This window comes from Leptonychotes weddellii, chromosome 7 (genome assembly GCF_054177405.1).
Source record: "Leptonychotes weddellii isolate Sample4059 chromosome 7, ASM5417740v2, whole genome shotgun sequence".
Taxonomy (NCBI): Eukaryota; Metazoa; Chordata; class Mammalia; order Carnivora; family Phocidae; genus Leptonychotes; species Leptonychotes weddellii.
Window position 1 is genome coordinate 88,955,783 of NC_138375.1, and position 26,556 is coordinate 88,982,338.

Here is a 26,556-nt window from a genome sequence, read left to right on the forward strand (position 1 = left end):
TCACCCTGGCTTCAGCCCCATCCAGCCTCCTGCTGTCAAGGCCTCTTCCTCATACTCTGGGCTGGGCATTCAAAACTGCCTTCCCTTACTTGTCCGAGTGAGGCATACATGGGCCACGCTTGAGTAAGAATACCTTTAGAAGCAAGGCTGCCATTCAGTCTCCCCATGATATGGAATGTGGATTCGAGATGCGAGACACCACTGCCATTTATTCATTGGCTCTTTTAGTGATTCCTGCCTGCTGCCACAGTGGCAGAGGGGACAAGTGGGGTGGTCTAAGAAAGGACTCCATCTAGAGTTGTTTACAGGGGCAAGGGCAAGAACACAGAGTCCTAATGCCAAGGACAAAGAAGTACTCAATTTGAAATAATTTCTTTGCTTCTTCCCTTCCTTTCTCTCTCCATACTATCAACTTTTAGAGTGGCTGAAGACTTCAAATGACAGCTCCTAACCCTTATAGAAAAGCAAGATGTCACCCCATATCCCAAATGCAAATATGGAGAGGAAAAAGAACTAGTCTAACCTAATTCTATCTTTGTTTCTCTGCTTCTCAGTTTAGTACTCCAACCTTCCAACTTTTGTCTTTTTTTTTTTTTGATGGCATGAAGAAGTCTGTCTTTGGTTATTGCAGAAAAAGACTATGCTGTATTTCTAATGGACAGGCAAATTGCTCATAAAATTTCTGTGCAGGTTGGGTTCTCCAAGAAGCAGATTCCAGGATGGTGTTTAGCAGGCAAAAAAGGTTTATTAGGAAGCTTTCTTGAAATCTACAACTGGAAGGGAAGGAGGGAGGATGGGGGGGAGGAGATTGAGCTAGGGTATGGTGTTAATGAAAGCCTCAGCCATCCCTGCAAGGAGCGGGGGTGGGGGGGGTGGGGGGGGTGGATATCTGTAGTTGGGATGAGGATTCAAAGTTGTCCTGAGGTGAGGCTGGGAGGATGAGCCTTTATACTCACGCAAGATGACCTGTAGGTCACCTCAGCAGCTGCGGGCAAGGTGGCTCTCTTCAGCTGAGCCAATCCCCTTATGAGACGGACAGCTGAACTGAGCACTTCCTGCCGGTAGCTCTCCCCCAGCTGGAGTGGTATTTCTTTCCCCAGCATCATGGCTTCCTCCACAGGTCCCTCCAGGCTCCCTGGGTCCATGCTTCCTTGGCCCTATCCATGCCATAAGAGCACTATATTAAATGGTCAAGACAGAGAGATAATCATTCATTCGAAAAAGGCCCAAGTCTCACGGCTGCCATCTGCTCTGCTTCCAAGGGACTGTTCAGAATCTGAGCAAATACCATCAGAGTTAAATTCCAAAACTGCTACTCTCCATACCAACCCCAGATTCATGTTAGACCAGGAGTTAAATCATTCCTAATGCTTATCTATGATTCTCTCATATATGCCCATTTCAGTCATCCTTCAAGGGGCTATCGGGGGCAGCTTTTTGTGAAACTTAGAGCCATGTTAATTCTTATGCTACAGTGTCCACTTCAGAGTTTCCTCTAGGAATGTGGTCACTATGAGGAAACCACTCAGAAGAGAAAAGGGCCAGTCACTGGCTGAGGCTTTTGAAGACAAGAAGATAAAACAGAAATTATAAGCAGTCTTCTGGTGGAGAACGCTGGAGGCCGAATCATGAAGGGACAAATCACCCAGAAACCAATTTAGCTTGATCTTTCTACATTTAAAGGAAAAAAAAAGAAGAAGAAGAAGAAGATTAAGCCTTGAGAGAGTAGATAACATCAAGGCAGCTATTAAACAGTACCGAGCGGCTTTAGCGTATTAATTGAACACTTTGTACTGGGACCAGTGCCTTTCCCTGAATGCAACTCTTCTGAGAAGATGGAATGCACTAGGTATACATTTTTCCTCCCATCCCCAGAGCAGCAAGAGTTCCATATCTTCCTTAGACACAGCTCCCACTGCCAATTCTGACTTAGAAAAAGGAAAAAAAAATAATAATGCATCCCTATCATCTCCATCAAGTGTTCTCAGTGGGAATGTGTAATCTGCCCTGTTGTGGGCACCGTTCTGGTCACTGAAACATGTGCAAGTATGCAAGTGAAGGAGAAATGGTTGACCTGAAATCATTCCCTAGCTTCACTCTGAGGCCTGAGTTCTTGCTTGTATACATGATTTCTGGACTGATTGCCATGCCACAATTTCAATGCATTCCAAGACCATAGCAAAGCCTACAAGCTCAGACACTGCAGATAACATTTAGGCTTAAGTTACATAATAGGGCCAGAGAAACCAACATTATAAAAAAATTAAATTAGGTGGGAAAAAAATTTAGTTACAGTCAATGTCCAAGAAACAAATCAAAAGAAAGCAAACGAAATCAGAAATTTCTTCAAAAACTAAACCTCAAATATGTCCAAGTTCAGCTGAATGGCCTGTATGTTTTATACTGATGTCAAATAAGAGCTTATTTCAGAAGTATGACCCAGAGGCACTGCAAGTTCATGAACAGTTGAGGTCTTTTCCCATTCTAAAATGGCGTGACACTTCCAGAAATCCTCTAAAGCAGAAAATGTGATTAATACATTCTAAATGATTCTTAACCAAAAAGGTTAAAACAATAGCAGCTTTCTGATTGATCTTTAGACAACCAAACATTTAATCAACCAATCAACCTTACAGAGCTTCTGGATTCAAACTACATTCTTAATGGTGGAGCTTATTGGAAATCTAACCACCTGATCAGTGAAATGAGAGTGTGTGTTAAGTAGCGTGGTACAGTGGAAGGTTCACTGAACTCAGAGTGAGGAGGGCGAATCCAAAACGTACGGCTGCCTCTTAGAGCTCTATAACCTCGGGCAAGTCACTTAACCTCGGGGCCCCAATTTCCTAGATAATCTCTAAAATCTCTAAATCACCAACATTTGGGGATGCTATGAAATTTCTACTTCCTTTTACTAAACTACTTTTAATTTAGAATAGTGGAATCCTTGAACAGAAAGAGTGGTGTCAAACCTGACTGCACATCAGAATCATCCTAAAGAATTTGTCAGAAATAACAACAGTTCCCTGCTGCCATCCCAGAGACTTGGATTCAGGGGTCAAGGACAGGTCCAGCATTTGCCAGCAAAGAAAGCAAGTCCAATGTACCCTTTCCACAGACTCCTTTGGGAATTAGAGTAGAAATCACAGTCCTTATAAAGAACCTACAAACCCCTACCTGATATGGCCCCTGCCTGGCCTTTCTCAGCCCTCTTCCCTCTTGCCCTCGCTCTCTCTGTGTCAGCTGCACTGGCCTCCTTGCTGCTTCTCCAAGAGACCTAATATTATTAGCCAGGAGCTCTTCCCTCTGACTGTTACTCTGTTCCATCAAATATCACATGGCTTACTTCCTCACTTCCCTTAAGTCTCTGCTCAAATGCCGCCTACACAATAACTCCTGTTTAAAATCACAACCCACTTCCCTCCATTGTCTCTCCATCACTCCTGATTCCCCTCAGCCTGCTCTATTTTTCTTTCTTCGTGGCACTTATCACCTTCTGGCTTATTATATAATTAGCTCATTTATTATTATGCTGATTGTCTATCTTCTCCCACTAGAACATAGGCCCTACTAGAGCAGGAAGTTTTTGTTTCTTATGCACTAAAGGATCCCAAATTCCTAGAACAGTGCCTAGCACACAGTAGGTGCTCAAATATTTATTGAATAAATGAGTGAATTTTTTCTATTTCTTCCTCTTTTGCCTTTCTCTTAACTGTTATGACTCAAAATTGGGTATTTTTTTTCTTTTAATGAGTAGAATTTGATGTTCTATGCTCTTAGTTTTTAAAGTCAGTTTGATCTGATAATCCTCCATTTGGTAATATACATCAGAAAAAGCCAATGGAATAAAATAATAATTTATACAAAAATGTTTGTAACAGTCTTTGCAATAATGAAACTGGAGATAATACAAACATCAAAGACTTACTAACATATTAGAATACCACTACTTAAAAGTACATAATGAAATAATGTTAGGTGGGGCATCTGGGTGGCTCAGTCTGTTAAGCGTCTGCCTTCGGCTCAGGTCATGACCCCAGGGTCCTGGGATTGAGCCCCGCATCGGGCTCCCTGCTGGGCGGGGAGTCTGCTTCTCCCTCTCCCTCTGTCTGCCGCTCCCCCTGCTTGTGCTCACTCTCTATCTCTCTGTCAAATAAATAAAATAAAATCTTAAAAAAAAAAAGAATGTTAGTTTAAAAATATATGGTATATGGAGATTGATTACAACTATGGAAGATGTGTATCCACCTGTCGAGGTTCCTAAGTGGATGTAAAGCGACACAGATGAGAAACAAGAGCTTAACAGATCTCGTTTTCTGAAAAACTGAATACAAAAACAATGTAAATGAATAAGCATTATGTTTCCTAATATCTCCTCAAAACAATTTAGCTCAATATTTTCTTTTAGGAACTTCCACTGAGTTTTTGTCCTTCAGACAGAAGATGGAAGATGGAAAAAAATAAAGAATCAGAGATAGATGGAAACAAAGACAGAAATTAAATGCATACACATTTACAAAGGAAATACTGAGCCTGACACACAGTACAGAGGCAGAAAGAAAGTGAAAGATTAAGAAAGACACAGGGAGCCACTGTTGTGGTGAAATATTCCTACCAAGTGGGTGTACAGATATAGGTCCTTTAAGAATAAAAATTTTAAAAAAAGAAAAAGACATTATACATTTATCTATAGGTGCATCACTTCTTGGATCTTTTGCCATGGACCAAATGAAATTTAGGAGAAGGTTTGGCTGGCCCATAGGGCAGTTTTCCCATGCCGGTTGTAAAAGATGCAAACAGAGAAGATGTAGGAAGAGATTCAGCTAACATCTAACTTCCTGAGGTCAACATCATCAAAATGGAATCCACTGTGCACTGGGCCCTGAATCCATGTAATACAGAAGTGATCTGTCCTTCCCATTAACAAGGACACCCTGGAGAGGGACTCCAGAATATCCTCACCACTCACCTTCAGAATTCTCCTGCACCCAAATAGGCTATGAGAGGTAAAACACTCACTTCCAAAAAGCTTGTAAATACATTTCACAAGAGTATCAGACATTAAAAATATGTACAAATAAAACACTCAGTATAGCCCTACTCCAAAGGAGTCTATAGAGCGATCATGTACACGGGACTTAAAAGAAATGACAGAGCATAATCCATGAGCGTTAAGGTATGAGAAAAAAATGAGTGATACTGTCCATTCTCTTTGGTAGTTACGAAGGCTGGGGAAGGCTTGCTGGAGAAGGGCTGTGACAGAGAGACCTCCATCAGGAGGAGACTTTTCAAGTGAGGGAAATAGCATGAGCAAAAGCATCGAGGCAGAGCTAACTTTGGTGGATCCAGAAGACAGTTAGCAGATGAGCTAACTAGACAGTGGCTCCTGAGGTGGGGATGGTAAAAGTAGAAGGGGAAGAAAGAGACAAAAGATGGAAAATCCTGATACTCCCATATGTAGGTTCTACCATCTGTAAGGAAACTCCCAATGTGAAAATCTGTATTTACAAAACAAATCCATTGCCATACACAATAAATTGGTGTTTGTCAAGTGATTAAGTGTTGGCTTTTTAAAAACAGTACACTGCATGGCTTCATAAATCCTCATATAGCACTTTAAGTTTGGGCGTATTCAAAATCAGGGTACAAATTATTAATTCACTAATTCATTAATTCAATCTGACTTAAGATATACAATATATAAAGCAAAGCACATTTATTTCTACATTAGTGTACAATTTCCTGAATGCCTCATGGGTAAGAAAAAATGGTCAGGTTTCTAAGCAGGTGCTCCTCTGCCCACATGCCCTTTGCTAGGCATACCATCTGCTCCAAAAAATTTCATTCCATGAGGTGAGGCCAAAGTCATCCATTCATTCAGCAAATATTTACTGAGCGGCTACCATGTATCAGACCGTAACTGGGCACTTGAGAAACAAGACAGAAACAGTCTCTTACATCTAGGAGTTTAGAAGGTTACAGAAGGTTGGAATGACAAATAGTGGTGAAGGTTATACAGAGATCTAAAATTCATTGCTGCGAGAGAGACTGGGGGAGGGGTATGGATCTTTTCTCAGAGGGGATCACACGTAAATTAATATTCTCAGAAAACCTTATCAAAGGAGTGTCATTCTTTTTCATCCATCCATCCACCCATTCTCAGTGAGAACACTGCTTGAGTACCCACCCCTGTACCAGGCACTAGGAGGGACACACAGTAAGAGCCTCAGTACTCGCTCTCAGTTCCATCAGGAACACCGACATACACACAGAGAAGTGTGTTCACACTTGCTTTGAAAAAATAATCCAAGCCCAGAGAGAAAGATCACTGTGGGTGGAAGTGATGGTGAGGAGATGGAGTATGGCACTTGGAAGAAAGGGCAGGATTTGAATAAGTGGAAAAGAGAACATTCCAGAAAGGATGTGAGCAAAGACCTGGAAGTGGGAGCGAACACACACCAAACGCTCACAGAACAATAAAGCAGATTATTCAAAAGGTGTGTGGTGTGGGGGAAGAGAACAGCATTATTTTGGCTATGACCAGGGAATCAAACACCAGATCAAGGAGTTTGGTAAAATCCTAGTTATTGGGGATCACTGACGTTTTTCAGTAAGACTGTACATTAAAAGTGCTATTTCACTTGAGTGAGCCTGATTGCACATTCAAGAAGAACTGGTGAATGGAGTCAGGAATGGGGATTAGCAAGGAGCTATACTGAGCCAGGGATGACATAATAAGGAATGGTAGGAACTGAATCGTGCCCCCCCACCACCACCAATTTGTATGTAGGGGCCCTCACCTACAATGTAACTATATTTGGAGACAGGGCCTTTAAAAAGGTAATTAAGGTTAATGAGTTCATAAGGGTGAGACCCTAATCCAGTAGAACTGGTGTCCTTACAGGAAGAGGAAGAGACACCAGAGCTCACTCGCTCAGGCGCTTGCGAGCGCACGCGCACGCGTGCTCTCTCTCTAAACACACACACCCAGAAAAGGCCATGTGAGGACACAGTGAAAAGGTACCATCTGCTCCAGAACTGTGAGAAAATATATTTCTGTTGTTTAAACCACCCAGTCCATGGTACTTTGTTACGGTAGCCTGAGCAGACTAATACCAAGACATTGAGTTGATGGAATTTGTAAGAATGGAAAAGAAGGGCAATTCCAGAGACCTTACCGAGAACGAATCCCTGGGATGAGGTGCCGACTCAATGAGGGGCCAGGGAGCCAGTGATATCAAAACCAATTCCAAAATTTCCAGCTTGGATATCAATGTACATATGAGAATGGGGAGAACTCGCAGGAAAAATAAGTCTTGTTTATAAAAGGGATTCTTTACCAGGATTTGCACTCTCTGAGGCCCAGAATCTTGAGTCTAGAAACCAAAAGTATCCACCCAATACCACTACTGACATTTCACCATCACCAGAACACAGAGAATGTGAGGGACGTGAGGCCTAGGTCCTCTTCTGTGGTCACTGCTGGATCTCTAGTGCTCAGATCCAGAGACAGCACGTGTTCAATACCTGTTCAATGAATCATGGACTTTTATGAAGATGACAGATTTGTCCACCTCTAGGTCCTCCACACTAACAAGTGCATGCCCCCCACACCCTTCCCAGTGTGGCTAAGAAAACAGTGTCTTTGTCAAGACTTCCTTGGGCTTCCCTATGGAATGGTCTACACAGGGTTAGGAGTTTCTTGCTTCGCGTCCAGATTGCTAAATTCAGTCTTTTGATACTTCTGTTCCAAGAACAGCTTTTGAGCCCTGGGATTTTACTTCTTAAGTAGCTAAAGGTGCCTCAAGGCTGCCGCTCAGCCTGAGGGGCCTGCATTAGCACCTTCTGAGGTTCTGATGTCTTAATCCTCTCCCTTTGGCGGCTAGGGCTGTGAAAGGAGGTGTTCTAGAAGGTTTTTGGCTTGGGAGTCTCTTCCTTCTCAGAGTTTGACATTTGCTTAGCAGCATGGCACTTCCCGTGTTACACCATTAAACATCTCCAAGGCAACATGACTGATTACATCTTCATATCTCGTATGATGTGGTTTACAATAAATTAAGTCAGATATAGGAGACTTTCTGGGGTTCTCCACACCAGCAGCTGTTAAACTTCAGCATACACCAGAATGATCTAAAATATAGATGGAAGGGCCTACGAATTTACATTTCTAACTAGTTCCCAAATGATGCTGATGCTACCGATCCCAGGTCACACTTGGAAAACCACTGCTATTCATAAAGTAAGATATTGAAAAACAAAAGCAAAGACCAAGAAAACCCCTCACCTGTGATGTTTTATTTTCTGAAGCATAATATAACTTGTGCTTAAACATGAATGTTACGTTACACAAGGGAATGTCACAAAGCACTATCATCCACAAACTTATAAGAATTGTAAGGTTGTAGATCTCAAGGATGTCCCACCGAGGCGGGGACTTTTAAGGACATGTTTTCAATAGTCTTCATTCTCCGTGAGACATGGGAGTGGGGGTGGGGGGTTACTTATAGAAGTAAACTGAAAGTTTGAATATACACCTGCAGAACTATGTAATTTTCAGTAGAGTGACTTTCCTTATCTTAATACACACTGCTCAAGCCAAGGAAGACAAAAGTCCATTAACTTTTAGGAGCACTAAATAAAGTTCCAGGAAGCAGTGGCCTGGGAGTGGGGGAAGGGAGAGAGTATGAATTCAGTCCACTGTAAGTACACAAAGCAGATAAAATTATTTTCAGAACAATGGTTGAATAATAATAGTAATGTCTACCACTTGGGAGGAAGCTTACTATGTAATAGTCTTATAGTTCACATGTTCTACCTTTGTATAAAATCTCTGTATGTATGATGTCTCTCCATATGCTTCTCTTCCTTTACCCTTTGGATATAAAATCTCTCAACATCTCCTCTGTTTATATTAACCTAAACTCCCACCTAGCATGTTTGAGTAATCACTTGCTTTTTCCAGAGCAAGGAATCATCAAACTTTCATAGGTTATAAAAATCCTACATAATCCCTTTTTAAAAAATATATGGCTAAGGCTATATATACGGCATTTCTCACAGAGATCTAGAAGATTAGGTTCAGATCCTTCTTAATGATGGATTTTAAAAAATCACCAACATAAACATCAGCTTTAAAAGAAAAAAAAAAAGGGCGCCTGGGTGGCTCAGTTGGTTAAGCGACTGCCTTCGGCTCAGGTCATGATCCCGGAGTCCCGGGATCGAGTCCCGCATCAGGCTCCCTGCTCGGCGGGGAGTCTGCTTCTCCCTCTGACCCTCCCCACTCTCATGTGCTCTCTCTCTCTCTCTCTCTCATTCTCTCTCTCAAATAAATAAATAAATAAATAAATAAAATCTTTAAAAAAAAAAAACCTCCCTAGACTTTAGAAATAAAAATGACATGTTAGGCGAAATGTAGTATAAGAATTGTCCCTTGTTGTTAAATTAAGAAATCAAGCCAGTATTTAAGATTTTCCTTCTCTTAACGCTTTTTTTGAAAGCTGGAGCCCAGCCACCAAGCCCAAACATTTATAAGGCATGTTAACCAATCAGCTGCAGAAAGTTCTGTGAGAAATTCATAGCCCAATACAATTCAGATGGCATAAATATCCACATTAATTATACATTTAATATCTTGTTTCTCCTGTACATATAGTGAATGTAAAACTTATGTAATAATGAGTTAGGGATGCCACAACTACAAGTCATCTTCATTTTTAGAAAATAGAAGAAGCAAGTCTTGAATGGCCATTCTTAGAATTTCAGCCATGAGGGGCTTAGAAATTCCCTGGGAAAAGGTCTGAGAGCCATTTCAGAAACTAAATACTCTATCAAAAAATCATGTGCGTCCCAGTTGGAGTGGGTGCGTGGGAAAGAGAATAAGGCATAGGAATCACTGTGGGAATACAGACAGTTCTGCAATAATAAAACATAAACAATGCAGTGCAGTTCTTTAAATTTATTTGAAATATCCATAGTTCATTTTTTTTTAATTATGGAAGAAGAAAAAAGAACACAAAACATCTCAGATTATATTTTCAAATTGAATAGCATTTTAAGATGGCAACTTTTGTGTAGGATGATGAATAAATATTTGTAGAATGGACTTATTTCTAGCCATGATGAAGAAACAGGGACCAAAATTTACCTTCCTTCCACTAACAACTAGAAAATCAGATAAAATATATGAAACAACTATTTTCAGACATTGGACAATAGGTAACTCAGGACTGTCAACGCTGAAAGAAGAAAAACAGATGAGATATAAAATATTACCTCAGCTTTCACCCTAGAGGCACATTCCCAGGCAGGGAAGAAATCCCAGGCAGAGTCCAGGGTTTTCACTGAGTTGCAGTGACAGAAATCAGAGTCTGGAAAGGCCTACGTGGTGAGAGTTTATATGGCAGAGTTTCAGAGAGAGGAAGCTATATATACAAGGCACTCTGAGGAGCATGTGAAAGTTACTAAATACTAAGACATGCATGGATAGGGTGAAATTCCACACACCAGGAAGAGAGTGACTGGAAAGCTATAAACTGAACAATTCACAGTGCTCCCAATGAACTAAGAGCCATCAAGTTCTCACCAGCCAGAATGGAGAGTTCTTGTTGATAATTCAGGGCATTCAGTAGAGAACCCAGTGGGTCATGCCTTAAGAGTAAGGCTAAAGAACACTTAGAGAAAAGACTACTCCAGGTCGACCTTACGAGAAGTTTACAAATAAGCCTTGAAAGGATCATACTGAACCAAAATTAACTTAGTTGTCTCCCAGAACAAAATCCAACATTCTTCAAAGAAAACAAAATCTAAACACAACAGTGTAACATTCAAAATGTCTAACATACATTCAAAATTACTAGGTATGCCAACATGCAGAAAAATATGAACAAAAATCCAATGAAAGATCAGTAAGTGGAAGTAGAAATAAGAGAAGAAGAAATAAGCAGATAAGAACAATAACCATTATCCAAGTACTGAAAGGAAAACATAAGCACTGTGAGAGGAGAAATGGAAGATTTTCTAAATGGAGCCTCTAGAAATGAAAAAGACAAGTTCTGAAATGAAATAGTCACGGACTAGGACTAAGAGCATATTAGACATTGAAAGAGAAAAGATTGGTGAACTAGAAGACATTTTAATTCAAACTATTCAAATTAAAGAGGGGGAAAAAAGCTAAAAGAAAATCAACAGAGCCTCAATGATGCACAAATCTAAGAAATTCAGCAAACCTCAAGCAGGATAAACCAAAAGTGCTCCATACCAATGCACAATAGAATATAATTTCTGAAAACACTGATAAAAAGAAAATTTTAAAAGGATCCAGAGAAAAAGGACAGAGTAAGTACAGAGATAAGAGTGCCAGATTTTTCCAGGGGCGCCTGGGTAGCTCAGACAGTTAAGCATCTTCCTTTGCCTCAGGTCATGATCCCGGGGTCCCTTCTCCCTCTCCCTCTGCCCTTCCCCCACCCCACCCCATGCTCATGCTCCCTCTGTCACTCTCTCTCTTGTACTCTCTCAAATAAATAAATTCTTAAAAAAAAAAAAATATATATATATATATACATATATAAACCAGAATTAAATGGAGAATAATCTTTAAAGTACTATAAGACGAAACTGGCAACCTATATGCAGGAAAAATATCTTTCTTTCAAAAAATGAAAGTAGGGGCACCTGGGCTCAGTCATTAAGCATCTACCTTCGGCTCAGATCATGATCCCAGGGTCCTGGGATCGAGCCCCACATCTGGCTCCCTACTCCATGGGAAGCCTGCTTCTCCCTCTCCCACTCCCCCTGCTTGTGTTTCCTCTAGCCCTGTGTCTCTCTCTGTCAAATAAATAAATAAAATCTTTAAAATAAATAAATAATAAAACTGGGTCAAAATTTTGGAATAGACGCTTCACAATATAAGACACTAGAAGGATTAGAACGCACATAAAAAATGCACACCATCATTAGTCATCAGTGAATTACAAATAAAACCACAATGAGATACCACTATATATCCACTAAAATGGCTAAAATGCAAAATACTGACCGTATCATGTTAGTTAACAGGATGTTGAGCAACTGGAACTTTCCACATTGCTGATGGAAATGTAAATTAGTACAATCACTTCTGGAAAACAGCTGACAATTTCTTATTAAACATATACTTACCATACAACCATGAAATTTCATTCTAGGCATTCACCCCAGAGAAATGAAAACACATGCCCCCAAAATTTGTCCATAGCAGCTTTTTAAATAACAGGCAAAAACTGGAAACAAGCGAAATGTTCACTAGCAGGTGAATAAATACATTGTGATACATCCATAAAATGGAATACTACTCAATGATAAAATGTGACAAACTTCTAATACAAAAAGCAACAGAGGGAAATCTCAAAATCATTTAACTAGGTGGAAGAAGACAGACAAAAAAACCCTACATGTATGATTTCACTGATAAGAAACTCTAAAAAAGATAAATCCAGTCTACTGGAATAAAAAGGTTAGTGGCTACTTAGGGACCATGGTAGGGGCTGAGAATTCACTGGGAAGGAGCACAAGGGACAGGGTGATAGAATTGTTCTATATCTAGACTGTGTTAGCGAATACATGGACATATGTAATTATATACTTTGTCAAAATGCACACTTTAAGGGTGTATATTTTCCACTAACAATGAAGCAGCAGAAAGAGAAATTAAGAAAACAATCCCAGGGCGCCTGGGTGGCTCAGTTGGTTAAGCGACTGCCTTCGGCTCAGGTCATGATCCTGGAGTCCCTGGATCGAGTCCCGCATTGGGCTCCCTGCTCGGCAGGGAGCCTGCTTCTGCCTCTGACCCTCCCCCCTCTCATGTGCTCTCTCTTTCTCATTCTCTCTGTCTCAAATAAATAAATAAAATCTTTAAAAAAAAAAAAAAAGAAAACAATCCCATTTATAATTGTACCAAAAAGAATAAAATAACTAAGAATAAACTTAACCAAAGAGGTAAAAGATCTGTACTCTGAAAAGTATAAAACTAATGACAGGAATGGAAGACGACACAAATAAATGGAAAAATATTCCATGCTTATGGATTGGAAGAACAAATATGGTTAAAATGTCCTTACTACCCAAAGCAGTCCACACATTTAATGCAATCCCTATCAAAATACCAACAGCATTTTTCACAGAACTAGAACAAACAGTCCTAAAATATGATGGAAGCACAAAAGAACCTGAATAGCCAAGGCAACCTTGAAAAAGAAAAACAAAGCTAGAAGTATCACAATTCCAGATTTCAAATTATACTACAAAGCTGCAGTAATCAAAACAGTATGGTAGTGGCACAAAAATAGACATACATATCAATAGAACAGAATACAGAGCCCAGAAATAAACCCATGATTATATGGTCAATTCTTCTTCAACAAAGGTGCAAGAATATGCAATGGGAAAGAGGCAATCTCTTCAACAAATGGTGTTGGGAAAACTGAACCACTTTCTTACACCATACACCAAAATAAATTCAAAATGGATTAAAGACCTAAGTGTGAGACCTGAAACCATAAAAATCCTAGAAGAGAGCACAAGCAGTAATTTCTCTGAAATTGGCAGTAGCAACTTTTCTCTAGATAGGTCTCCTGAGGCAAGGGAAATAGAAGCAAAATAAACTATTGGGACTATATTAAAATAAAAAGCTTCTGCACAGTAAAGGAAAGAATCAACAAAACTAAAAGGCAAATTACTGAATAGGTGAAGATATTTGCAAATGGCATATCTGATAAAGGGTTAGTAACGAGAATACATTAAGAAGTTATAAAACTCAACACCTAAAAATCCAAATAATCCAATTAAAATGGGCAGAGACATGGACAGACATTTCTCCAAAGAAGACGTCCAGATAGCCAAAAGACACATGAAAAGATGCTCAACATCACTCATCATCAGGGAAATACGAATCAAAGCTACAATGAGATATCAACTCACACCTGTTAGAATGGCTAAAATCAACACCACAAAAAACAACAAGTGTTGGTGAGGATGTAGAGAAAAAGGAACCCTCTTGTACCGTTGATGGGAATGCAAATTGGTGAGGCCATTGTGAAAAACTATATGCGGGTTCCTCAAAAAGTTAAAAATAAAACTACCTATGATCCAGCAATTGCACTACTAGGTATTTACCAAAAGGATACAAAAACACTAATTCAAAGTGATAAATGCACTCCTTTGTTTATAGCAGCATTATTTACAACAGCCAAATTATGGAAGCAGCCCAAGTGTCCATCCACTGATCAATGGGTAAAGAAGATGTGATGTGTCTGTATATATATAATGGCATATTATTCAGCTATAAAAAGAATGAAATCTTACCATTTGCAATGACATGGATAGAGATAGTATAATACTAAGTGAAATAAGTCGGAGAAAGACAAATACCATACGATTTCACTCACATGTGGAATTTAAAAAACAAAACAAATGAGCAAAGGAAAAAAGAGAGAAAGAGACAAACCAAGAAACAGACTCTTAACTACAGAGAACACACTGATGGTTATCAGAGGGGAGGGGGGGGATGGATGGGTAAATAGGTGACGGGGATTAAGGAGGGCACTTGTGATGAGTACTGGGTGATGTGTGGAATTATTAAATCACTATGTTGTACACCTGAAAGTAATATAATACTGTATGTTAACCACACTGGAATTAAAATTAAAAAAATTTTAAGGTGTATATTTTATTGTATATAAACAATACCTCAATACAGGTTTTGTTTCGTTTTTTTAATTTGCAGCATTTGCCTGATGTTATGAACGGAAATGTGTCCTCCAAAATTCTTAGGTTGAAGCCTTAACCTCCAGTGTAACTGTATTTGGAGATAGGACGCTTAGGGAGGTAATTAAGGTTAAATGTAGCCATAAGGGCCAACAGGACTGGTGTTCTTATAAAAAAGAGGAAGATACCATTGAGTTCGCCACGAACACACAGCAAAGACACCACGTGAGGACACAGTGAGAAGGCAGTCATCCACAAGCCATGAAAAGAGGTCTCACAGAAACCAACCCTAAAGCTACCTTGATCTTGGGCTTCTAGCTTTCAGAACTGTGAGAAAATAAATATCTGTGTTTCAGCCACCCAGCCTGTGATATTTTGTTATGGCAGCCTGAGCAGAACAACACACCTAAGCATCAAGCCCAAGACAATAATGAACTCATTATTCCTTACTAATCATCTTATTCTTGGGCCTATTATATATTTAGCCCACTGAAACTTTTCTAGAATACGTATAGAGAGATCAGCAGTTGTTATAATTCCATATAAGGTCTTCACCAACAGGTAGCCAACAAATCAGATAGCTGGTTTACATGATAGATCCCGAGGGATGATGGGAACACAACTTTTAGGCCTGTAAGGGCAACCACTGAAACCAGACAGACATTTTTGGGGCCAAACAAGAGGAGGAAGATCATAGCAACATCTCGGTCACATCCTAGGTGTGTGTCAGATCTGATATTAGTGAGAGAATTGCTTTCTCTTGGCTTTCCGTTGAGCCTCACTTGGCACTGGCACCAAAACCATGGATTGTGGGCTTCTCTCTCTCTTTTTTTCTCCACCATCTCATTTATTAGATGAATTTCTGCAACCAATGATTCCATTGGTTGTCATCTTTCTACTGATTATGGTTCAGTTATCAAGAGCAATAATTTTTAGCTGACAAACTATGATCCATCCTTCTCCTTTAAAGCTATCTTAGGGGACGGGGTGCCTGGGTGGCTCAGTCAGTTAAGTGGCTGCCTTCGGCTCAGGTCATGATCCCAGGCTCCTGGGATCGAGCCCTGCATCGGGCTCCCTGCTCAGCGGAGAGCCTGCTTCTCCCTTTCCCTCTGCCTGCCGCTCTGCCTACTTGTGCTCTCTATCTCTCTGTCAAATAAATAAATTTTTTAAAAAAATCTTTAAAGCTATCTTAGGGGAATTCAAATCTGGTTATAAAGAAAGGCTTCAAAGGGGAGGTGAGCCTTTATTCTGACCTTGGCTTATTGAGAAGAGCTGTCACAGTCAGTGCCTGGCCTTGTATCTCCCTTGAAAGGTTTCTCTTCCAGGAAAACCAAGGGGCAAGAACTAAGCCATGCCATGGTCGCTCCCGATATCAGCCCCAATCATCAGAGTTGATTCATGAAGAATTCATTAGGGTACAAAAGGTCAGGGACCAGGTGGCAAGGACCAAAGCCTGATAACAAAAACTGACACCATGTTAGTGCTGCAAGGAGTCTGAGAGATATCCTCAAGTTATCCTATCCCATCTGTCTGCAAATCCTGCTAATTCCATTTAAAACTTAAATCAGAATCTGACCATCATTCACCATCTTCACTGCTATCAGGTTGGTCTCAGCCACCACATCTCTCACCTGGATTACTGTGATGCTTCCTACCAGATGCCCTAGCTTCCTCCTGACTCCCCTCGGGCTCTTAGTGCGGCAGCCACATGGGTGACCCACCCACACCTGAAGTCAGATTCCATCACTCCCATCTCACTAGGTCTTTAGAGCAGATGGCAAGGCCCTCAGCTGTCAGGCCTCCATGACCTCCCTGACAACCGTCTCTACTGCCCTCCCCTTGCTCATGCCCTCCTTGCCACACTGGCGTCCTTGCTGCACCTTGAACTTCTGGACATGTGGGGCCTATGCATCTGCTATTCCTCCTGCTTGGAATGTGCTTTCCAACCAGCCACATGGTTCATTCCCGACTTCCTTCAGGCCTCCCTTTCTCAGGGAGGCTTTCTCTGATTTAGTAAAGAAACATTCCCCAACCCATCCCGGGAAGTCCTTAACGCCCCTTCCTGCTTTATCTTTCTCCCTATCTTTCCCTAGTTTCTCCCTAGCACTCTCTCTCCCTGGCGCATATGGCCAGCTGACCTTCTTTGTAATTTTCATTCTTCACCTTCTCCCCACACCAGAAAGTAAGCTCCTAGGAGAGAAAACTTGGTCTGGCATGTGCTGGGTGCTCAGTAGTTACTTGTTGCATAAACAATGGAAATCTGCTCCTTCTACAGGTGAGAAGTTACAGGGAAGATGTGACCATCCTCACAGTGCTCATCTTCCTCTGCTGCTCACAGCTCTTACTGACCTCCCGACCCTGCATGGGCAGAGACAGAGAAAAGGTCAGCCGACCAAGCATGTGCCCCTAAACATGGGGCTTAGGGAAGGACGAGGAAGGCCAGCTACACCTGGGCCAGGGTTAGAGGCCATCTAGGTACAAGAAGCAGGCAGGGGCCCATGATGCAGTGGCTCTGAGCTCTGCCCCTTCCTCCTTCCTCCTGAGAGCTACACTCTCCACCAGTGGACTGGCCAAACTGCTACAGCACGACAAGATATTGATTCTCTCAGCCCTCAGGCCACCCATGCAGGGCCTTGAGCAACCCCAGTCTTGCCCACTGACTCCAGTATCTCAGACAACATTACTATTGTCCTCTGTGTGCTGGGATTGGGAAACACTGCTTTAGCCTTCCTCCAAGCAGCCTTCCCCCTCTACTCCTTCCACCATCTTCTCTCACCTTCTTGCTTATTTTCTTCTCTCGAAGTTCCTGAAGCCACAGGATCTTTTCCGCCGCTGCAGAGACCAGCGGGTGACCTACGGCCTTTCGGACAGAATTTATTCCCACGATGAGTGACAGCACGTTGAGAACTCCAGTGCATGCCATATTAAAAGGTGTGAAATGCCCTTCCTTAAACAGAAAAACCTGCTCACAGATGGTGAAAATACTTCAGTGACCACTGTCCCTCTGAAAATGCTATCCTGGGGTAAAACTAACTTCTTCCTCTTTGAAACATGAAAACGGGTATTACAGAATGATGCTCTTCAGGCAGAAATGATGTCAAAGATGCTTTGACAAAGATGCTCATAGTAAACCCTTTGTCAATATTTTGTATTTCGGGGCGCCTGGGTGGCTCAGTCGTTAAGTGTCTGCCTTTGGCTCAGGTCATGATCCCAGGGTCCTGGGATCGAGCCCCGCATCGGGCTCCCTGCTCAGTGGGAAGCCTGCTTCTCCTCTCCCACTCCCCCTGCTTGTGTTCCCTCTCTCACTGTGTCTCTCTCTGTCAAATAAATAAAATCTTTAAAAAAAAAACTATTTTGTATCTCAATCTTGTGAATATCATTTCATCACCAGCCAGGACAGGATCTAGAACTCCTCAACCTTCCAAAGCACTCTTAGGTTACTAAGAGGACCTTCTGTGCTGATTTCAAAACAGAGGGGATTTAATGAAAGCTACCTGAGGAATTTATTTTCCTCTTTATATTCCAGTCCATTGCAAGGAAGATGGTCTTGAATTTTCTTTTAAAAATCACTAAAAGGAACTAGAAAACAGATCCTAAAAACCTAGAGAAATCATTTGTTTTCCTATCACTTAATCAGCCATGACTAATTGTACAAAGGTACTATTGTAAAGAATGCATGCAGTGTGTTAATACACTTATTAGGTCACTTTCCTGACAATGTCCCAACTGCTTTCTTAGTAACATTCTCCATAGATCTCATCCAGGAAGAGTAATATTTACACTGGAGGATACTGGCTGACCATGTGTGTTAGATGAGTGCATTTTCATCCACTTACATCTCAGTTTAATTTTCTTAGTCATTTAGAAACTGATTCAAAGATCAAAACCAGGGCTGGGACTATGGTAAGCCAAGCAAATCAGGTAAGCCACAACATTTTTTTAAGATTTATTTTTATTTTTATTTATTTGAGATAGAGAGTGAGAGAGCACAAGCATGGGGCAGAGGAAGAGGGGGAAGCAGGCTCTCTGCTGAGCAGGGAGCCCGACTCGGGGCTCGATCCCGGGACCCCAGGATCATGACCTGAGCTGAAGGCAGACGCTTAACCAACTGAGCCACCCAGGTGCCCCTAGGCCACAACCCTTGAGGAGGTCCTCACACTCACATGCTGACCCTGCACTTGGGGGCCTCCTTACATTTTGCACCCTAGCCTCCTCACTCCTAAGGAGGCATGCACACTCTGGGTCACGCAAGTGACCTATGTCACCAATCTGGACGCTGGGATCAGATAACACCTGAGTCAGGGATGTGCACCTTTCGCAGGCAAGGGACCTAGGTTCCAGTCTCTTCCTTGCCGCTTCTGCCACATTTCACCAAACTAAGACACCACTGACTATACAAAACACCATCACTTCGTGTACCACTAAGAAAAACATGCTGCCCATTAAACTATGACATAATGGTCTAATGCCAGTCCTATAAGATGTACAAATTGGTCCCATTAGCCTCTCACAGCTTTGAATTTTTTCATCTATACCGATGAATTAGGCAATTTCTCCTGCCTTCAGTTTAGTTACTTGACATGTGATAAGTAATCCTTCAGCATGCATCTCAATAACAAAGCATAAATCTAGCTTTATGTACTTGTGGGTATCTTTTCTTTATTGAACACCCTTGGCTGCTACTTGCAAAAATGAACAAAACAAAGCTGAAATTGCATCATCCTTCAATGACAAATATTTGCTCTATCAATATCAAATTTATGCCCCATTCTCTATTTCCTTGACTCTCTGTGTAACTGTGTAAACAATAACTTTTTTGTTTCAGTGCTGAATCACAGTGTAACCTTTTGGAAGTCATCTTAATCAGCAATTAAACTCAACCCCAAGGATTGACAGCAATGCACCCACCTCAACTGAAAAGTTGAAAATATGAGAAGTTAAAACTGAGTAAATACATCCCCCAGGGGATGACAAGTACTTTCACAACTGCTGTCTGGCTGACAGTAATTTATAAGGTGCCGCGTCCTCCCCACCCCCACCCCCCAGAAATGGTGATCACAGATTCAGACTGGTAATCGACACACCCTCGGCTTTAATCCAACACTGCCTTTACTTGCCTTTAGAGTAGGAAACACAATGGGCAAGACAATACGACTGTCTGCTATCTCGTGGGAGGGCCGGCAACTACCCAGGATGCAATCTTGGCCTCCCCGCACCACATGCGGGATGTACAGGGTGCCTCGGGATGAGGTGCATGGCCCCCCTTGACCCAGAAACGCCACCCACTGGCTTGTCTATTGCTCCAGTACCGCAGGCCCAGGGTCATGTGACAGCTCCAAGCTCTCCCGCTCCTGGTGCAGGCCCAGAAATCTAGAGTTTCCCAGTAATCAAGACAGATCATCTACACCAGGTGTAGAGCAGTCCGAACTTATCTTAACTCGTTATGTTTCCAAGGGAAAGATGTGTCAGAAGGAAAGTCGGCAGCTGTCCTTCCAGGCCCGTTAAGGGGAAAAGGTTTCCAGGCCTAGCTCTCAGGCCCCACTGACTGAAAAACACACCCTGATTCTAGGAGCAATTAGAAGGGGACAGGGAACATCTCACAAAAACTGAAGTGCTGCTTTTACATACTTAACTGCCAACCCTAGCTGCTCAGCTGGAATGGGGAGAATAATTAAAGGGCTACTTAAGTGAATGGTCTCTTGTGTTCCCTTTGGGCTCACAGATCTAACCGTGAACCTATGACCTAAATGTGTGCGCGCTATTGGGAGTTTTCAAGTGGTCACGTGATTACTTTCCTCCAAAGGCACACATGCCTCCCGCGCCGCCTGGAAGCCCTGGGAGCTCAAGCCGCAGAGCCTCTGGGTTGTCTGTGCCCCTAGGGTGCAGTCTGGGACAGGCACACTGGGCCTGGACAGCTCCAAGAGCTTCTGAAGTTGCAAATAATCAAAGGTCATCACTTGGTCCCCCGGTATATGCCGAGCACTCTACATACATTAACTCGTTTAATTGGCACCCTAACCCTGCAAGTACTATTCTTCCCATTTTACAGATGAGGAAACATTGCTGGTATGGGACAGGGCTGGGATTAGAGCTCAGGCCGCCTGCTTCAGGATTCACGCTTTTAGCCCCCACGCTCATGGCCTCACCTGCAGTCATTGTCTCACCTTAAATCCACCGCCACTAGTAAAGGTTACTTGATGCAAGTAGTAACGTTGGGCCACTTGAAAACAACACCCAGGGAATTCAGAAAAAACACACTTTCTTTGGTCAGGAGGTGAGGATGAGATGTGAGAGATGGCTCTGCGATGTGGCTTCGGAAACACCCCGACCTCCTCAAATAAAAATGGGGTGACTACACCTCAGTATGGGCCACATAGTGACAGAGACAATGATTTATGGGCTGAATTGTATCCCCCCAAATTCATAGGTTGAATTCCTAGCGCCCCTCCCCCACCTCGGAATGTAACTGTACTTGGATAGGACCTTTAAAGAGGTCAGTAACATTCATCGAGCTCATTAGGGTAGATCCCAACCCAGAAGGACCAGTGCCTTTATAAAAAGAGATTGGGGGGGCACCTCGGTGGCTCAGTCAGTTAAGCATCGGACTTTTTATTTCGGCTCAGGTCAGGATCTCAGGGTCATGAGATCAAGCCCCGAGTGGGGCTCTGCGCTCAGTGGGAGTCTTCTTAAGATTCTCTCCTTCTTCCTCTGCCCCTTCCCTGCGCGCATGCGCCTGCTCTCGGGAGGGCTCTCTCTCCCTCAAATAAATAAATCTTAAATAAAAATTTTTTTAAACAGATTATAACACAGACACACAGAGAGAAGATCATGTGAAGATGCAGGGAAAAGATGGTGAAGGGGAGCAGAATGTGCTACCCCAAAATATGCCTCTTTAGCATAAGGATTATTCTGAGCTGATTATTTTTTTAAGGAACTGCAGACACAAAAGAAGCTCTGAAAACAGGGTAGCAGTTACCTTTTGTGAGGGAAATTTGCATTAGAAAGAGATCTTGTACCAGGAAGGGAGTTACTACCAGACATAACTTTCCCCTGAAAGACTTATCTGCAGGGCAGGGCAACCTTTGTTTACCAAACATTCACTTTTCTCACCTTCCCTTGAATTGCCTTTTCCCCTTGGAAACCCCAGACCCCTTTCCCTCTCCTTAGCTCAGATGATATATAAGCTGCAATCATGTGGCCGCCTTTTGACAGGTCTCATTATCTTTGTGGGACTCTGGGATGTGCCTAAGTACGTGTATGTGATTAAAATTTGTTTTTCAGCTGTAGATCTGTTTTTTATTTCAGGGGGCAGGGTCTCAGCCAAGAACCTAGAAGGATAGAGGGAAAATATGTTTCCTCCCCTGCGGTGGTCATCTATAAGCCAAGGAGAGAGACCCTCAGAAGAAATCAACCCCGCTGACATCTTGATCTAGGACTTCTCACCTTCAGAACTGTAAGAAAATAAATTTCTGTTGTTTAAGGCCCCCAGCCTGTGGTACTTTGTCATGAAAGCCCTAGCAAACTAATACAAAATGCTATGTATTTACCATTCCATTTCCTCTTTCTGGACATAGGAAAACAATATTTTGTACCCTCCCTGCATTGGGGTGAGGTCCTTGTGACTAGTTGTGACCAAAGGACCATAAATAAAAGAAATACACTTCATCCCTGGGCTGAGGCATTTAAGGGCAGGTGTTAATTACCTACAGTCTTTCTCTCCTCCGCCTCCAAACTGCCATGGGACCAGGGAGACAGTATGTTCTAGATAATGCAGTTACAAGATGGCAGAACTCCTGTCAGCCTGGCTCCCTCAGTGACTGTGTGGAGCAGGGAACTCTGTTAACCTGCTTGGGACATATAATATGAGAAATAAATAAACTTTTTTTTTTTTTTAAAGCCACCAAGGTTTCAGGGTTAATTTGTGACCGCAGCATAGCCTAGCCTTACCTCACACACAAATCCACCTTAGAAAAGACGAACTACCAAAAACCTATTTCAGGACTTCATGTGCCATTAGGTGAAACCATATTAAATTTCTGTTTTTTGCAGGTAAAAATGCTCACATATGAACAATTTCATTTGTTCACACTCTAATTGTACATATTTGCAGAAACAACCTTAGAATCAACAAGTTCTGCCACCTCTAGTTTACAAATGATACACGTGAGACCCATTCAGATTCCTGGTTTACCAAAAGCCCAGAAACATGTTAGTGGAGGAACTCGACTCCAAACCAAAAATTATATTTCTTTTTGTGACAGCAAGTTGGCAATATCTATTAAAAAGTACATACCAAATGGTAACCATGCTCTTTCATCTAGCAATTCGACCCTTAGTATTTATCGACCAGAAATAGCTGAACAGATGTGCAGAAATATATAAATAAGAAGATACACTATGCTAGCACTATATGTGATTGTGAAAATTCAGAAATAATCTAAGTGCCCACTTAAAGGGAATTGGTTAAATAAATTATGGTTCATCCATCTGCACTCAAATCTACATAGTTAAAAAAAAGAGTTCAACTTTTTTGTCCAGATGAAAAGATACCCAAGTCATATTATAGAAGCATACTGATAAAAAGTAGAAAAAGAAAAGTAAATTAGCACTCACGAAAGATTTCTTAATCTCCATGCACTAAGGTGTATCAAGTACCTGACATCTGGCAGACACTTTTTGTCCTCCCAACCCTCTCTTGCATTTTGCTTGAATCATTGTAAATAAACCCAAGTAGGTGATCCAACTCTACTATGTACCAGCTGTGTGACCTCAGGCCAGAACTTTCAGCTCTCACACCTATAAAACGGAAAGAAATAATAGCACTTCCTTCAAAAGGTGTTGATAGGATTACATTAGACTATGTACATAAGGTGCTTAGAAGGATGCTTGGCACATAATAAGTGCTTAGTAGATATTCACCATTATGGTAATGGTAATGATGATGATATTCATCTCTGGAACCAGAAGAAACAAGGTTTCTTGCAGTCTGTTACATTTACTTCTGCTTTTTATGTCTTTAAAAAAAACTATCTAGTAAGAAAACATAATAAATCATTCTGCTTATTTCCCTTCCTGAAATTAAATAAAAAGACAATGTTTTTTAAAGCAGTGCTTATCCCAATAAACTCTAGCAATGTTAGGTATTCTAATATTTCATGTGGCTTCTAAAGACAATTTCATTATTTCATTACCAAACCGATAAACTGCTTTTCTGGGGAGTTAATAAAAATGGAGTCATTCCCAGGTAGATAAAGTGTTTATCAGGGATAACCTGAAGTACCCCCACTAGATGTGTGGCATATTTGCCCTCTTCTGCTGAGGGATCAGCTTGGGGCTTCTCCTCTTCTGATTTCTGTAACACTGTACTTATGGCAAGGATCTTTCAAATGCACAGAAAGGACTTTTTATGTGACCGCACTCTAACTTAAACTGAGGTCCTACCCAGTGCATTCTAAGTATTAACTCAACCCACCAGGCTTATTTCTACAGACCTTAAGCCTGAAAGATTTGTGTGGCTCTATAAACAGACTGGAATTAAAATGCAATGCACCCACCGTTCTGATCCAGTATCTCTTCAGTCCATGGATGCTCTGTGGAACCAAGTATAATGCAGATGCAAAGAACTAGTGAGCATTTGTGGGTTATCTAAGCTTGGCAAATTGCTGCTACAGTGGACCCCAGAATTAAAGGTTCTTTTTGGAGCCTTTCGTAGCAGCTGAGTCCCAGCTTTTGTGTGGCTTGCCCAAAAGTTTCACAGCTGGTCAGTGATAGAGCTAGGGCTGGAACCCAAGGACTGGCTTCCCAGTGAATGCTCTTTCCACTGCTGCTGGATTATCATTCTTCCGTTTTTGCTTCTTGGAAAACCGAGCAAAGTTAAAATACCTCATTCAAGGTCAGAGGGGCAGTCAAGCAGAACTGGCAATGCCGGCCGGCGGATTATAAAATCCTAGAGGGAAGATCCTCGCACCTCACCTATCCCCAGCGGCCCGACCCGGCCCGGCGTAAATGTTTTTGTTGACTGTCTCCCAACACAGTTTAGAGGAAGTTTCTCTTCCAGGTTCGTACTAGGTGTGTAACTTCAGGTCCTGACACACGTGTCTGTTACCGGTCGAGCAGGCACACACGCCCCGTCCCCTCCGGGGCCCGACCTGGCAGCTGGCAAACGTTGCGGGGGGCAAATGCCCACCGTGGCACTGCAGTGGTCGTCCAGCCCCAGCAACTCGCCGATCTCCGCCCGCCCATTGCAACTATTCAGCGACCCTTTTTCCTGGGGTTGGCAACTTGGAGACTGCAAACTGTGTCAAACTGAGCCGGAAGCAGAATGGATGAGCAGGGCTAGTCTTGAGGGTACAGAGGAGCCTGTTGCAGACTTAAGACCGCTAGCCAAGCCTCATCTTCCGCCACAGTCCGGGGACCGCGACTCCTTGATCCTGGAACTAAGTGCACTCCGGTGACACTCGGACGCCCAGCAGAACGCCCCCAAGTTCAGAGCGGCAGCTGGCGGGTGCAGCTTCTCCCTCGGACGAAGCGCCCCTCCCTGAACTGCAGACTGTTCTCAGCCGCACTTTCCTATGCCCCCCGGTGTGAGAGCCTCCTTCGCACCCACGTTTCATCTCCCCCACGGGAGGCGGGTGGTTCAAACCTCACGCTCAGTCTGCGTGCCCAGCGAGCGCTGGCCGCGGAGCCGCGCGCGCGGTGAGAGCGGGACCCCGGGACCATGGAGTCCCGGGCGCCGAAGGGAGGGCACGGAGGCTTCCAGCCCCAGGACGCCTACCCTAGCTTCCCCCTGCCCCCCGCCCCCTGGCTGGGGCTGGCGGTGGTTCGCTTCCCGGGAAGGGGGGCACCGCGGCCGCGCAGAGAAGCGTGGGAAGAAGCTCGGGGTGCAACAGGAGCGAGCGGACCTGGCCCGTCGCGGCACTCGCTCAGGGTAACGCCAGGGAGAGCGGCGCGGCCGCTGCTGGTGGGCGATTGTTATCATTCGGAATTATAAGCCGGGCGGTTACACCGGACACCCGAGGTGCTCTCCTCCTGGGAAGGAAGGAGGGAGTGGGGCAGCAGGACACGCAGAGACCGGGTCGGGGCGGGGGGGACATCCCTCCTCAGCCGCGCGGGTGTCCAAGAGGAGCTGTGGGGGACAGCTCTGGCCTGGTGCCCGCGCACCCAGCGCGCCCAGCCCGCCCAGCCAGCCGGCCGCCGAGCCCCGGCGCCGGGGGTTGTGGGGAGCGGGGGAGGAGGCGGCCTCGAACGGCGGCGGGGCGCGGTGCCCGCGGGACGTGCGGACCCTGCGCGAGGGACTCACCTGGCGAGCGCTTGGCTGGCAGCGCGTCTGCTCCATGCCGGCGGCGAGCACGCGGCTGCGGCACCCCGCGCCCCGCGCCCCGCGCCCACGGGAAGGGTCTGGTCGTTCCGAGGGACTCTGGCCGGGAGCCTGAGCCTCTTAGAGCCTTCACTCTCCAGGCACGTCCCGAGGCCGGCGGGTGCCTGGGTCCTAGCGCCCCTCCCGAGGTGAAAAGCCCCGACTTTGAGCCCGCTTAGCGCCCCTCTAACTACTCCGCTCCCCGCAAGGCCTCTCCCGCCCCTCGAGGGAAGTCGAGTCTCGCTAGAGCTGCCCAGTCTGGCGCTGCTTGAGATTTAGGGTTTGGGCACCCAGGTTTCTCCTCATCGTGCCCACCTTCTCCACTCTCTTCTGGCGTCTCTACCCCCAAGAAAACTGTGAAGGATTTGCCCCATTCCTCAATTCAAATTCGTATATGTTATTATTTTAAAGAGATTCTAAAGTCACGGACATTAGTTATTATTATTTTTTTAAAGATTTTATTT

General features: G+C 43.4%; 1 protein-coding gene across 4 annotated transcripts in view; it reads right to left on the minus strand.

Annotated features, from left to right (window-relative positions):
- Positions 1-26,168, minus strand: part of PDE8B (phosphodiesterase 8B) — a 225,343-nt gene extending 199,175 nt beyond the window's left edge. For 2 of the 4 annotated variants that reach the window (XM_081826704.1, XM_081826703.1), the window contains exon 1: positions 26,036-26,162. In XM_081826704.1, the coding sequence (XP_081682830.1) occupies positions 26,036-26,071 (36 nt within the window). In that variant the 5' untranslated portion in view covers positions 26,072-26,162. Of the gene's footprint in view, positions 1-24,290; positions 25,247-26,035 lie in introns of those variants that run through there. The other 2 variants (XM_081826701.1, XM_081826705.1) reach the window with 2 other exon arrangements.
- Positions 26,169-26,556: the final 388 nt, after the last annotated feature.